This window comes from Eulemur rufifrons, chromosome 8 (assembly GCF_041146395.1).
Source record: "Eulemur rufifrons isolate Redbay chromosome 8, OSU_ERuf_1, whole genome shotgun sequence".
In the NCBI taxonomy this organism is placed as follows: Eukaryota; Metazoa; Chordata; class Mammalia; order Primates; family Lemuridae; genus Eulemur; species Eulemur rufifrons.
In genome coordinates this window covers 79,229,055-79,243,758 of record NC_090990.1, presented here as the reverse complement: position 1 = coordinate 79,243,758, position 14,704 = coordinate 79,229,055, and the positions used below count along the sequence as shown (strand labels likewise).

The window sequence follows — 14,704 nt, the reverse complement described above, 5'->3', positions numbered from 1 at the left end:
TTGCCCAGGCTGATCTTGAACTCCTGGCCTCAAGCCATCTTCCCACCTTGGCCTCCCAAAGTGCTGGGATTATTAGTGTGAGCCACCATACATGGCCTGTGGTGACCTTCTGAATCAGAATTTCTAGGATGAATTTGGGGAGGGCTGGAAGTTTTATGTTAAAAACTGCTTCTGGTGGTTTTAATGATCAAGATTTGGAAAGCAATGCAATAAAAGATGACCAAATCAAGATTTCAAAACATCTTGGCTGGAGCCGGTGCGGTGGCTCACACCTGTAATCCTAGCATTCTGGGAGGCCAAGGCAGGAGGATCACTTGAGGTCAGGAGTTTGAGACCAGCCTGAGCAAGAGCAAGACCCTGTCTCTCTCTAAAGAAAGAAAAGAAAAAAAAAATTATGACAAAAAAACCCAAAACAAAACATCTTGGCTGATAGGGGTGATGGACCTAAATTAATGATTAATTTTATTAGTAGTAAGTATAAACTATAAAATTTATAGGATATGTTAATCATAGAATATTTGGAAAATTCAGACAATTTTAAAGAAAAATATAAAAATCACCCAGAATTCTACTACTTTAGGAAGAACTACTGGCAATAATTTGGTACATTTTATTCCAGTCTTTTTTCAATACACCCAAACCACAGATATACATGCTTACACAAACACGTGCACAAACCAAGGAGGCCCATACATACAGTTTTGTGTTCCATTTTTTGTACTTAATATTATGTCATGAACATTTCCCATGTAATTAAATTTTATTAAAAATAAAAAATTAAATAAAATAAAATTAAATAAAATAAAAAATAAAATATTAAATTCAAAATATCATTTGTCTAATCAAGTCCCTCTTTTCTGGTTTTTAGGTTGTTTTGAATCTTTTGCTATTATAAGTAATTGTGTGATGAAGTTTTTTGTATCTAAATTTTAGGCCACTTTTCTCTGATTATTTCATTAGGATAGCTTCCTAGAAGTTAGTTACTAAGTCAAGGGGTATGGATGTTTTAAAAATTATTGATACAGATTGCTAAAACACTTTAATGTAAAGTTGTTTTAACATATATTTTCACAAAACAGTGTCCATCATCTTTCTCTTACTAATTATGAATATTATAAGTAAAAAATACTTTAGCAATTTGAATAGAACAAAATAGTATTTCAGTGATGTTTTAATGAGATTAGCATGGTCAAATATTATTCATAATTTTCTTTTCTTTTACTTAATTCAGGATATATGGGGGTACAAATTTTTTTGGGTATTTGTATTAATTCTTTTTACATTGTCTATTTGTAATGTCAACTTATTTTTCTGTGAAGCCTATTAATTGTTTACTTAATAATTTGTAAGATTTTAAATTAGGGATTGTAACTTTTTATTTGCCATATTAGGTGGTAAATGCTTTTTGTTATTAATATTTGCCTTTAAATTGTATTTATGATGTCTTTAGAAGTACTGAAACTTTTTTGTATTGCTTGGATGTTTTTAATATCATTTGTCATCTGAGATCCAGTAATTATTAATACATATTTTCTTCTAGTTCTCTAAAGATTTAAAAATCTTCTATAATCCAACTGAATGTGTTTTGATTTATGGTAGATGCTGAAGATCTAATTGTTTTTCTAAATTTTTAAGTAATTATCTGAAATTTTATCAAATAATTCTTTCTTATTGATTTAGGATGTAAATTTTATTATTTACCATGTTTTAAAATATACATTATGGTCTTGTTCCAGGTTATCTCTATAGTTTTTCTAAATATTGATTTTGGTACCAATACTATACAGTTTAGATCATGCATCAATAAGGAAAATTAACATTTTATTAGACAAGTTTTCCTTTATTGCTTTTATCAAAAATGTCTTGATTAATAGCAGTAACTTATTTTTCTAGTTGGACCTTGGAATTTTTTTGTTAAATTCCAATAGAAACAAAATTGAAAACTCAATTCCTTATTCCTCCTTAAACCCCACCAAATTGAAGAACCCAACCAACCAACCAACCAAACAAACAAACAAAAAAAACTATACACCTTGATAGAATTTAAAAAGTTATTCTTAATAATAATGATCACTATCCAGAGATGGAGATTGATGGTATTATATAATATTTGTATCTGCCTGATTTATTATAGTTCATATAAAATTGAGATTAATTTTAATTTTACATGTTTAGTAATATGAGATGTTTCTTTTAATATATGATGAATATAATGGAATACCATGTTATTAAATAGTCTTCTAAATTATTTCTAATGGCTCTATATTATTCCAACACACACACACACACACACACACACAAAATCTGTTCAGCTAATCTCTAAATTTGACCATTGAGTATGTTTCCACTTTTGTTCTATAAGAAATGACTCTGTTATATTATGAACGTCTTAGGATGCCCATCTTTGTGTGCATCTCTTATTTTTTTGGTATATGTTTCTTGTAATGAAATTCTAGGCCAAAGTATAAAATAGTTTTTGAGTGTTCTTATACCAGTTGCCAAGTTGTCCTGTATCAGCAATTTCATGCTTTCACTAGCAGTGAATGAGAATGCCTTCTTAGAGATTGTGATTGACATTGAGTTAAACTTAAATTTGGGAGTATATGACAGATTTTCTGTTTTCAAACTGCACATTCGGGAATGGTATGCATCTTTAGTCACATATAGTATGCCACTTAGTACAGTTTAATTATATAAATCCTGCACATTTGCCTAGTAGGTATAAAAACCATTTCTTCATATAAATCCAGCACATTTCCTTACTAGGATTATTTTTAGGTTTTAATATTTTTTTTTACTTTGTAGCTATTAGGAATGAGATATTTCCACATTATATTTTCTTGATTATTATTGTTCAGAAAGCTATTTTTTTTATTTTTATTTTTTTTATTCATGATAAATTATTAAGTGAACAGTGCAAGTTAAAAACAATAGTTTCATATTTTTCCCCACCCCCCCTTTCCCGAGTCAGCACCTTCAAGTGTTACCACTCCCCAAACAGTGCGCAATGCACTCATTGTGTAGGCATACCCCCATCCCCTCCCCCACCCCCCACCTCAGTCTGATGTCCAATTGGTGTCGTTCCCAGATTTGTATTTAGGTGATGATCAGGGAAACCAATTTTCTGGTGAGTACATGTGATGCATGTTTTTCCATTCTTGGGATACTTCACTTAATATAATGGGTTCCAACTCTCTCCAGGAGAACCATAGAGATGTCGTATCTTCATCATTCCTTATAGCTGAGTAATATTCCATGGTATACATATACCACAGTTTACTAATCCAATCATGTATTGATGGGCATTTGGGTTGTTTCCACATCTTTGCTATTGTGAATTGTGCTGCTATAAACATTTGGGTACATGTGCCTTTGTTACAGAATGACCTTTTTTCCTTTGGGTATATGCCCAGTAATGGGATTGCTGGGTCAAATGGCAGGTCTACTTGAATCTGTTTAAGATACCTCCATAATGCTTTCCACAGGGGTTGCACTAGTTTGCAGTCCCACCAGCAGTGTATGAGTGTTCCTGTCTCTCCACACCCACGCCAACATGTGTTGTTTTGGGTTTTTTTGATAAAGGCCATTCTCACTGGGGTTAAGTGATATCTCATTGTGGTTTTGATTTGCATTTCCCCGATGATTAGAGATGTTGAACACTTTTTCATATGTTTGTTAGCCATTCTTATATCTTCTTTTGAAAAATTTCTATTCATGTCCTTTGCCCACTTTTTGATAGGGTTGCTTGATTTTTTCTTGCTGATTTTCCTGAGTTCTAAATAGATTCTTGTTATCAGTCCTTTATCTGATGTGTAGTATGCAAAAATTTTTTCCCATTCTGTAGGTGGTCTGTTTATTCTCTGGACTGTTTCTTTGGCTGTGCAGAAGCTTTTTAATTTAATCATGTCCCATTCATTTATTTTTGTTGCTGCTGTGATTGCCTTGGGGGTCTTCTTCATAAATTCTTTGCCTAGGCCAATGTCTGTAAGAGTCTTTCCTACATTTTCTTCTAGAATTCTGATTGTATCACGCCTAAGGTTTAAGTCTGTTATCCACCGTGATTTGATTTTTGTGAGAGGTGAAAGCTGTGGGTCCTGTTTCAGTCTTCTACAAGTGGCTAACCAATTCTCCCAGCACCATTTGTTGAATAGGGATTCTTGTCCCCAGGGCAGAAAGCTATTGATTTTTTTATATTCATTGTATATCTGACTTCTTTACTGAACTTTTATAAATTAATTCTTATTCTTAACTTTAGAGACCCTGAAGATGAGAACTAGAGAGTTTATTCACTTTTGGTCTAGTGGAGGAACTTTTGTTGAAGCTAATTTCTATAACTCCAAGGGTGATACTTTTTATACCACATCTTATTACTTGCCAAATACGTCAGTAGAAATATAATTCCCCAAATAAGGGACATTATAACACCAAGGGCTCTGTACTGGTCAGAGTTCTGTTCAACTTTCAGCACCAACTTATAACAGTGACACTGACATTTTGGAGAGTGTCCAGAATGAGTCTGTGCTATGAGGAATGATTGAAATCCAGAAAATGAAGCTGTATAGCTTCAGGGGCTACAGTCATGATGACCGGGTGGAAATGAAAGCAACCAGATTCTGGAACAGTGTGTCAGAGCTCTTAACCCAGAAGGCTGTTCTTAAATGGGATAGAGTGTTTTTGGGGGTATTGATCCACCCGATATTAGGAGTACTCAAGGAGAAGCTGGGTGAGCAGCTCTTAGCATAGTATAAAGAGGGTGGGAATGTGGACAAAAAGATCTCTAAGTTTTCTCCTGGTCCTATGATTATGTCTGCACCTAGATTTGAAATGTCCTAATTCTTAAGTTAGCCATGGAAATTGGGCATGGTTATCACTACTATTAAATACCTATAGGGTAAATTGAAAAGGGCAAATTTTCTAGACTTCATTTTATTCAGGAACTTTAATTTCTTTCCCAACCTTACAACACATTCTAACAGATTTCTACATAGGTCCAGCTTGTGTTCTACTCTTTTATTCCTTTGTATATCCTTTCTTGTTTGTTCTAATGAATAGTGACAAAACAATACAAAACAAGGATAAGCAACAAACACAAAACAAGACCCTGAATAATCAAGAGGTCATGGTAAACTTGGCCAGCTCTTCAGTGAAAGGAAATCTGTTAGCAGGCCAGACAATCATTAGCTTTTCCCGCTTCTCAGCATGATTGTATTTGCTCATTCATTCATTCACTCACTCAGGATAGTTCTGTTTTGTTTTTGTTTTTGTTTTGTTTTGTTTTTTGAGCTCCAGCTAGTATTGAGCTCACTGTTGGGTGAACTGTGAAAGATGCAAAGACATCTTTTCCTTAAGAAGTTTTAGCTGGAGGTAAGAGACTGTGCAATGGAAGAGGATGGTGGGAGGTAACAAACGAATATCTTGGCATATTGGATGCTCTGAAAAATGACTTTAATTCCATTCCAGCTCTCTTAAAACAATGACCAATGCTTCTGAAATGGAACCACATTCTCTTCTTGCCCACCTTTACTCCTGGCAGACTGGGGAAGCTGGGAGGAGACTGCAGGGGGTCAAGGACTGTTTGGGGTTAAAAAATTTGGTTAAGCTCAATAGCAAAAATAAATAAATAAATAAATAAACAAACAAAAAAATGGGGAAAGATCTGAACCAATGTTTCTCAAAAGACATACAAATGGCCAACAGGTATATGAAAAATGCTCAACATCACTAATCATGAGAGAAAATGCAAATCAAGACCACAACGCTATTATCGTCTCATCCCAGTTAAAACAGCTTGTGTCAGAAAGACAGACAATAACACGTGTTCTCACTTATAAGCGAGAGCTAATCAATGTGTAAGGAATAAGAGACATTGGAGACTCCAAGAGGTGGGAGGGTGAGAGGGAGCGAGGGATGAGGTATTACCTGTTGGGTACAATGTACACTATTCAGGTGATGGTTACACTAAAAGCCCAGGCTTCATCACTATGCAATATATTTATGTGACAAAACTGCACTTGTAGCACCTAAATCTATTTTAAAAAAAAGACAGGCAATAATAGATGCTGGCGAGGATGTGGAGAGAGGGAAACCCTTGTACACTTTTGGTAGGAATGTAAATTAGTGCAACCACTGTGGAGAACAGTATGGAGGTTCCTCAAAAAATTAAAAATAGAACTTCAGTATGATCGAGTAATTCCACTACTGGGCATATACCCAAAAGAAAGAAAATCAACCTATCAAAGAGATATCTGTACTTCCATGTTTATTGCAGCACTACTCACAATAGCCAAAATATGGACCAACTTAAGTGCCCATCAATGGATGAATGGATAAAGAAAATGTGTTATATATACACGGTGAAATATTATTTAGCCATAAAAAGAATGAAATCCTATCATTTGCAACAATATGGATGAAACTTGAGGCTATTATGTTAACTGAAATAAGCCAAGCACAGAAAGAAAAAAAATGCATGTTTTCATTCATATGCAGGAGCTAAAAAAAAAAAGTGGACCTCATGAAAATGAAGACTAGATTGGCTATTACCAGAGTCTGGGAAGGGGAGGAGGAAGAAGAAAGGAAGGACAAAATTAATGTCAATGTATTTATTACCACCTATTTGTACACTTAAGAATGATAAAGATGGTATATTTTATATGTATATTTACCTATTAAAAAATAAAAAAAAATAAAAAAAATGTGGTTAAGCAAAGTAGAAGCTCCAGAGATTCTTCTCTTGGTTCCACTTCAAACTCATTCATAAGAGTGAACGACAGAAACGTGAGGAAGTTGTGAAGAGGGGTGAGGATCTCAGTTTCGATGTTTGTAAGAATTTATGATGATGTTGTGGTCAGAGAATCTGACAAGCAGAAGAGTGGATTCAAGTTCCAGCCTTTAATCCCGTAACTTTTCCTAGCCTTAGGTTTTCCACCTATAAAATGGCAATGGTAACATATGCTTTTGAAAGTACTATTTAGATAAAAGAGATAATGAATGTGCAAGTTTTTACTTTTATTTATTTATTTTCCATATCCCAAGTCATCAAACAAAAACGTTTTATTTTTTTAAAGCCTAAATACTATGTAAGAATAGATGCTGTTATTTTTGTTAGTAATCTCAGAATTATTTTGCTTAAGAGATGTCTTTTATATTCTAGATTTATTAGCACAGATGGATTAGGAATAGCTGTTGTAGCTCATTTGACTATGTTATGTCATCCTATGCCAATCATTGATGCAGTCTTACATTGAAAACTTGATGCTTAAGACAGAAGCCAGTTTTGATTTCCATTTAGAGGCTCTGAGGATAACCTTGTTCTATGTCTTAAATGGCTTGATGGAATCCTCTCATTCCCTAGGGATTTACATAAAAACTGTTGAGTACAGATCTCATTCAAACTACTTTGATGATGTTTTAGGAAAGTATACATGCCACAAGTTTCTGGGTGAGGGACTTCTTAAATTTTCATGGAGTCTCTTCCCAAAATGACACCACTGCCATTAAAATAAATTAAAATATTCTCATTTTATTTTAAGAGAGGCTAGGTAGTTTGAAACTGCAGATTAGGAAGTGGAAGTCCTATTTCAGCATTGGCACTGAACTATGCTGCATTTGTTTATAGTCTAGTTAGTCTTAGATGCTTATTCTCTAATTTATTTTAATCACAGTTTTCTAAAGAAGCAGATTGGCCTTTTGACCACCCAGTAATGTTCAGAAAGTTCATGGGGAGCCTCATCAGTGGAGGACTTAGCAAAGTAGCATTATCATTCTGTTGCACACTGGAAAAACCTTCCCCCGTTATCAAAAAGCAATTTCCTTAATGAGCTATCAAATTATTATACCTCATCACATGCTCTCCTTTATGGGTGGGCTATTATGTTTGGCAAAGAAATGTGGTGTAGCATATTCGTTTGAAGAAACATTTCCCTCTCTGGAAGAAACATGTAATCTTGGTACAGCACTGTGGAAAATTGTGCGGAGGCTTTATTGTTTGAATATTCTGGCACCGGACATCTTCATTAAGAAGACTGCTACATCTTCATGTACCACCTTCATGTGAATGTCTTTGAATGCTCATGACAAATTAGAAGTTTTCCCCATAACTATGTCTTAACAATGAGATATGTTGGTTAACAATGATGCATTGTGAGTTCTTTTAGCTGTTCATTCTTTAAGAAGTCACATAATCCAAATATGTTAAGGTAGACTTTGGTCAAGATCCAGGCTGTTTGCTCTTGTTTTCATGGTCTTATTTGTGCAGGTAGAATGAATAGGGGAAAATATATGTGGCTGGACTCGAATACAAAAGCAGGGCCGACTTCTTGTACAGGTGACTTGTGAAGTCATCAGGGCATCATGCTCAGAAGGACCCAGCACACAGCATAAAAGTTCTGATGTTACCATCTTCAAATTTCAAATACTTTTTGAACAAGGGCCACCACATTTTCCTTGTGTACAGGGCCCCACAAATTACATAGCAGGTCCTGCTTTTGGGTCATGAACTGTCTCATTGATTGATAGAAGATTCCAGATATCGACAAATAAAGAATGAGACAAGATACAGAGCCCAGTGACAAAGAACATGTGGTAAAGAAATAACTAGAACCTGTCTCTGTTCACGTTATTGTTTTAATATTAGTCTTTGTACTGTGGAGATTTCTGTTTTATGCAAAAAACTTCCTGCCTCTTAAATTCCTATACTTACAAGTCAAGAAAAAATTCTTTGGGAATGGAAAGAAATAGAGAGTGGATCCTGGGAAATGTGAGAGCTCCTTATTTTTTTGTGCGTCATGAGCTGCTTTGGCGGGCAAATCTGGCTCTGTTGCTCAAATTCCAGTGTCAGGACTTTATGTGGCTCCTTTCCAAATGGAGAGAGTCCTGGGCAGGTGCTTGTACTTGTGATTATTATTGTTGTCTAGCTTTTGACAGAGCTCAACTCCTTCGTGTTTATGCTCAAACATCACCCTCTCTGTGAAGCACACCCTGACCACTCTACTTAAAATTGCATCCCACTCCCATGCCCACCCTGGGCACTCCCAATTCCTCTTATTTTATCTCTTTTCATTTAAATGAGTAAGACTTGGCACATAGCAGGTGCCCGATAACCATGAATTGAATAAAGGCATGAGAGAATGAGTTGATGATACACAGTCCTTATGCTTAAAAGCAAGCCTTCATGAGAATAAAAATGTCAGCTTTCTTCTTACCTCTCCTTTCCTCAGCTAGATCTGTTCTCTCAAAATTGATTCCAGTTCTCAGAATTCTTCTGAATTCTCCACTCAAACAGTACAGATTTTGCTAGTCTATGATCTCTAGACGGGTTAAGGTCTAGTTCTCCAGTCTGAGCATCCCTATATTAGTTAGTAATGGCATTTTCCAATATCACCGTAGGCATGAAGATAAGAAAATGAGTTCCTTGTGGAGAAGGATGTCAAGAGTGTATGGAATGTTACTTGTCCTAGGGGATCTTTTTATTTCTGGGGGGAATCCACCTGGGCCTCTGCCTGCTCTTCAGGGTGGGCCATGTTCACTTCCAGAGAGGAACTCAGGAGGGACGACTCTGTCAGTGATACATTCAGTCCTTCATCCCACTCTTCCCCAGAATGCCGGAGACACGGGTATTGTCAGTTCCAGTAATGTGAAAAGTGAATTTCAAATTATTAGTCTATTTCAATTAACTCTTCTTTTGTATAAAAATCAGCTATTTGTTAAAGTATGCACAAACTTGAAAAGAGCCTCAAGAGACTTTTAAAAGATGAAGCCTAATATTTAATCAGTTTGAAGCAGCCCTTTTTTCGAATTATAGTAGAAAACTGAACTCTGGCTGAGAAGCACTTTAACCATTAATTTAGCAAGGGAAGAGTTGGTACATGGATGGAGTAATGAAGGAGGAACATGAAAGTATATAATTGTGTAAAACAGAATCTATATTTGGTACACTCAAACTGAAATACCTTTTTTAAAAAAATTGTTTCTGTATACTTCCATAATTTTGCCTTTATTCTCTTTGAATCTTGGGAAGACTTCTGACTAATCTAGAATTCAATTTACTGATATGTGAAATGAATGGCACCATCACAGTAATTTAGTTTTCACTTTGAGAGCCTAGGTGCCACATTCCAACTACTTAATGTGTTTAATCTTTTTTTTTGAGAAAAAGAAGACTGATACTTGGTTCTGTCAAGTTATAGGCATATATTTTATTTCTTCAATTCTTTACATTGGAAATTATGACTTTTACACACCTAAAATGAGGTAGAATGAATACAACAGTGAAAATTATTTCATTTCACAGTCAGAATTTGGAGAAACAAATTTTAATATAAAAATCAAATAGCACTTATAGTGTAAAAGTTTTTTTTTCTTCCAAAGTGAAGTCTGTGAGTTGCTGTGTCTGGGTACATTAGGCAATTGCCTTGTGATTTTGTTCTTTTTTCTTTTTTTTTTGAGACAGAGTCTCGCTCTTTTGCCCTGGCTAGAGTGCCATGGTGTAAGCCTAGCTCAGCATCCTCAAAGTCCTGGGCTTAAGGGATCCTTCTGCCTCAGCCTCCCAACTAGCTGGGACTATAGGCATGTGCCACCATGCCCGGCTAATTTTTTTTTCTATATATATTTTTAGCTGTCCAGATCATTTCTTTCTATTTTTAGTAGAGACGGGGTCTCGCTCTTGCTCAGGCTGGTCTCGAACTCCTGACCTCGAGCGATCCTCCCGCCTCGGCCTCCCAGAATGCTAGGATTACAGGAGTGAGCCACTGCGCCTGACCTGTGATTTTGTTCTTGAAGTACAGAAAAATTCCTTCAGTGTAGAGAAATAGGAGGAAAAAGTTAAAATGAGAAGATACTCTCTGAGTTTTAGTTGAGGTTAGAGATTCTGAATAGTTTAAGTACTTCCAAAAATAAGATGATGCTTGCAAACTCTCTGAATACTATGTGTTTTCACTTTCCCAGGGAAAAGGAGAATAGCTGAGGTGGCTTCCTGGGTAAGGCAAGGGTGGAGAAAGCTGGCATTTTCCAGGGTGTCCGGGAGAGGAGAGTGGATGTGTTGTTTCCATGGACACACTACTGCTCCATTTTTCCTCTAGGTGGTGACAAATGTGATTGGATTTAGTCTGGTGAGGTGTAGGCTAGTTTATGGGAAATTTGTTCCCATAAACTTTTTCCAGTTTTTTTTTTTCCCCTACAACCTTTATACAAGTATATTACTTCCAAGCTAGAATTACTCTGTGATCTTACTTTGGAGATTTGCTTAATTCTTTCTAATGGGATATGTTTAGGCTAATGGAATAATCCAAAAAGTTTTTTTTTTTAATCATCAAAAAAGCATACATCTGTATGTTCAGGAACGTGTGTACTCTCTTGACTGCTTTTAGAGCATTATGACTATGTTTTATCTCTATTTGTATTTGGAACCCTCAGTGAAAATTCCTCGTCTTCTTGAATAACTGTATGCAGCCATATCTTTGGAACATGTACTGTTGCAGTGAGAGTTATAAGGTGCACTGGAGGTAATAAGGGTTTAAGAAGGGTGTGCCCCAATTTAAAAAGGAAAATGTGGAACAAGGGTCTACTTATGTATTTCAATTAGTTAATTAGGAGATAAAAGCATTAGAAAAAGCAGAGCTTGTGACCACACAACTCACTCAGTCTAATGAAGTAACCTTTAGACAACAGCTGTAATGTAAAAGGCCCATGCCAAAAACAACAGAGCAGAGCTGAGTTCCTGTCCCTTAAAGCAGGACAGCTGAAATGGTAGCTGAGTTTAACAACAAAAAGAACAAAACAAAACAAACAACAATCCAGACCAAGGTTTTCTGACGGAAGGAGAATGTAATCATTAGGAGTTAGACTTTTAAAAAAGCATTTTCATATGGAAAAGTGCCAACCTTATCAATAGACTTCTGGTTCCTTACCATTGGCTAAGAAAACATTTCAATTTATTAAATCCTTTCTGGGTGAAACTGGGACATTGCATCCATTTAGTAAAAATCCTAAATTGAAATTAGCATTATTAGTTATGCTATGAGAATTTGAAGAGCGAAGAAAAATATCCCTGATTTAGCAACAGTTTTTAAAAAGTACTTATTTCTTCCTGACAGCTAATATCAGTGGCAGAAAATACTGAGAAATTGGGATGTTGATTTCCAAAGATTTTTTTTCTTAAAACAATTATATCAAAAGTTGTAGCTATGATAAATGATTGTGCCACAGGGGTTTATAACATTTTTTTAAAAGCTAGATCATTTAAGAAAAGTAATTTATTTCTTCTTTGACTATTTCCCAGAACAAACAAAAAATGCGCTATTGTCCTTCCCAGTATTAATGAAATATTTTCCAAATCCATTGCATGCACTGCATTCCTTTATCAGGATCTTATTCAGTTTGTGACTCTGCTGGAAACTGATATCTTAGAATTAATCTGATACGTGCTTTTACCTACTTTTCTCTTGTTTAATGCTTAGATTATGTATACCAACATTCGTTTTAATTCTGTTAGGCTTTCTAGAACATACTACCACACTATGAATAAAAAGTTTCAGGTCATTTGTTTTATTTATTTTTCTCTCCCCCTTTTAAAACAATCCTAACTTTTTGATGTATTCATTCCTTAGAAAGTTTCTAAGTTGCAGATCTGTTTTTTGATCTAATGTCTGTCAAATAGAAATAAATTTAAGGGAAAACTGCATTTTTAAGGCACACAGAAGATGAATGATAGTTAACCAAAGTGCCTTAAAGCTTTTGATTGCTGTTTAACATGTAGGCACGGTCTTTTCAAAAATCAAGAACATTGCCCTGCACTCAGGTTCCTAAGCCCAGGAGTTTCAGAGGGTCACAAGGGTTAAGAGAGAAGCAGAGAGGAGCCCGAGAAAGCTGACAGTTGTTTTTCCACTTACGGGGGCTCAGCGACTGGGGCAGCTAGCAACGGTTCTGCCGTTCCTCTAAGCAACCACCTTAATGAGTTATAACTGTGTGCAGACTTACTGTGATGGCCTGGAGTCTTTCCTTCACCAGCTCAGCTTCTTCCATTCTAGAAGTCAAGGACGGGCAGACGGTGAAGCAAATCCAAAGCTACCATAAATCAAGGCGCTTCCTTGGAGAGAGCAGCAGGGGTGACAGAAGAGAAACAGGGAGAAATCCACTCTTTGCTCTAGTGGAGAAATGGAGAAATTTCCGACTTGTCAGGAGCGTCTCTGAGCAGATGCACAGATCAGGGCAGACAGACACATGTAATGAGCGTGTGCTGGGGAGGCAGACGCTGAGGCTGCTGGCACGAGTTGACTGACAAGTTTGAACGGCAGCGGCACAAGCCCTTTTTCTTCAGGAGCTGCCAGCTCTTTGTTATAATGTGCACAGTTAGCAAGGCGCATTTTCTTATTAACTGTTCCTTCCCCAATTCATTATTTGCCAGGAGTGGCTCAGAGAGCCAACATGCTGAGTGTTTAATCAGCCTCTGCTCTAGCAACACACAGCCATCCCCGGACGTGTGTGTTTGTACAAAGCTCGTTTACCGGCTCTCTAGCTCCAGAGCTTCTGGGGAGAGAGAAACTCACCTTGACTGGGGCAGAAATGCCAAGTCACTTGTTTGCCTTTCTTCCGCTGATTGGCTTTAGATAATAATAGAAAATTCTATGGTTACTTTAAACTTCATATAGTGGTAAATTTACATAAGCTGCTCTCCCTTCCCCCCTTCCCCTCTCCAGCAGTTTGTTGTGGACTTCAGAATCTTTAGGTCATGGAGAAATCAAAGGTGTTAACGTGACTATATTAAGAAGTTGGCCCACCAGAAGTGCTCAGTGTGGCTTCAACATCAAGTGCCACCCTGTGTTACTGCTTGTCTTGGATTTCTATGGAATGCAGTTCTTTCTTGGACCTTGTTCAGAAATGACACTCTCGGCTTTCAGGAAGGTGCCCATTTTGACCTCACTAGTTACGCAAGAGAAAGGAGTGAGCCTTTGAAAGTGTGATGAGACATTCTGTAACTAACTGCCTGCAGCCTGACCCTGCGTGGACATTCCCTTGCCCTTTAGAAAAAGGCAGTCAAACCCAGGGAAACTCAGTTCAAAGCAGAGGCTGGGAAGCTGTGCAATTGACTTTGTCTGTTTTCTTTCCCTTACCAGTTCTTTAATTAAATTTTGATGTAGTAAACTCTAATTACCATCTACCTCATTATTATGTGTTTGGCTGTTATCAAGCACATTCATATTAACACTCAGCTGAAGAGGTTAAAAAGACAACCTAAGCATTGAACATACGGTTTAATTTCCTTTGAGTAATAATAATAGCTAACATTTGTTGTTGAGTATGAGAGTAGGCAAATGTGTAACATCCTATTTATCTTGCAAGGTGCTGAGAGGTACGTGCTCTTAACCCTATTTTAAGAATGAGGAAACAGGCTCAAAGAGGTAATTTGCCACATGTCTAAAAAGTAGCAAAGCCAGGACTGGGACCTCGGCCATCTGACTTTTAACAGCCATTCATTAAGGCTTGCCCAAGGACACAGGGCAAGATGAGGCATAGGCTGAAGGTTAAATCAGTCTTTCTGAGGAAGAGCTGGACCCCAGCCTTCTCCTCCGTCTAGCTCGCAGAACATTACACTGGGCGTAAAACCCTCAGGCAGAACCCTGTGGGACCTCCTCTGCAGAAACCTATCGGTCTTAGTGAGACAAGATTTCCCCATATTGTCATTTGGAGCTCCCCAACCATACAGCCC

The 14,704-nt window shown here is 36.7% G+C and overlaps 1 protein-coding gene across 2 annotated transcripts in view; it reads right to left on the bottom strand.

Annotated features, from left to right (window-relative positions):
- The window catches only part of PALMD (palmdelphin), a 52,338-nt gene extending 38,741 nt beyond the window's left edge, over positions 1-13,597 (bottom strand). The window contains exons 1-2 of one of the 2 annotated variants that reach the window (XM_069478272.1): positions 13,545-13,597; positions 12,976-13,141 (exon numbers count right to left, since the gene is read on the bottom strand). In XM_069478272.1, the coding sequence (XP_069334373.1) occupies positions 12,976-13,020 (45 nt within the window). In that variant the 5' untranslated portion in view covers positions 13,021-13,141; positions 13,545-13,597. Of the gene's footprint in view, positions 1-12,975; positions 13,468-13,544 lie in introns of those variants that run through there. The other variant, XM_069478270.1, reaches the window with a different exon arrangement.
- Between the last annotated feature and the right edge of the window lie 1,107 nt (positions 13,598-14,704).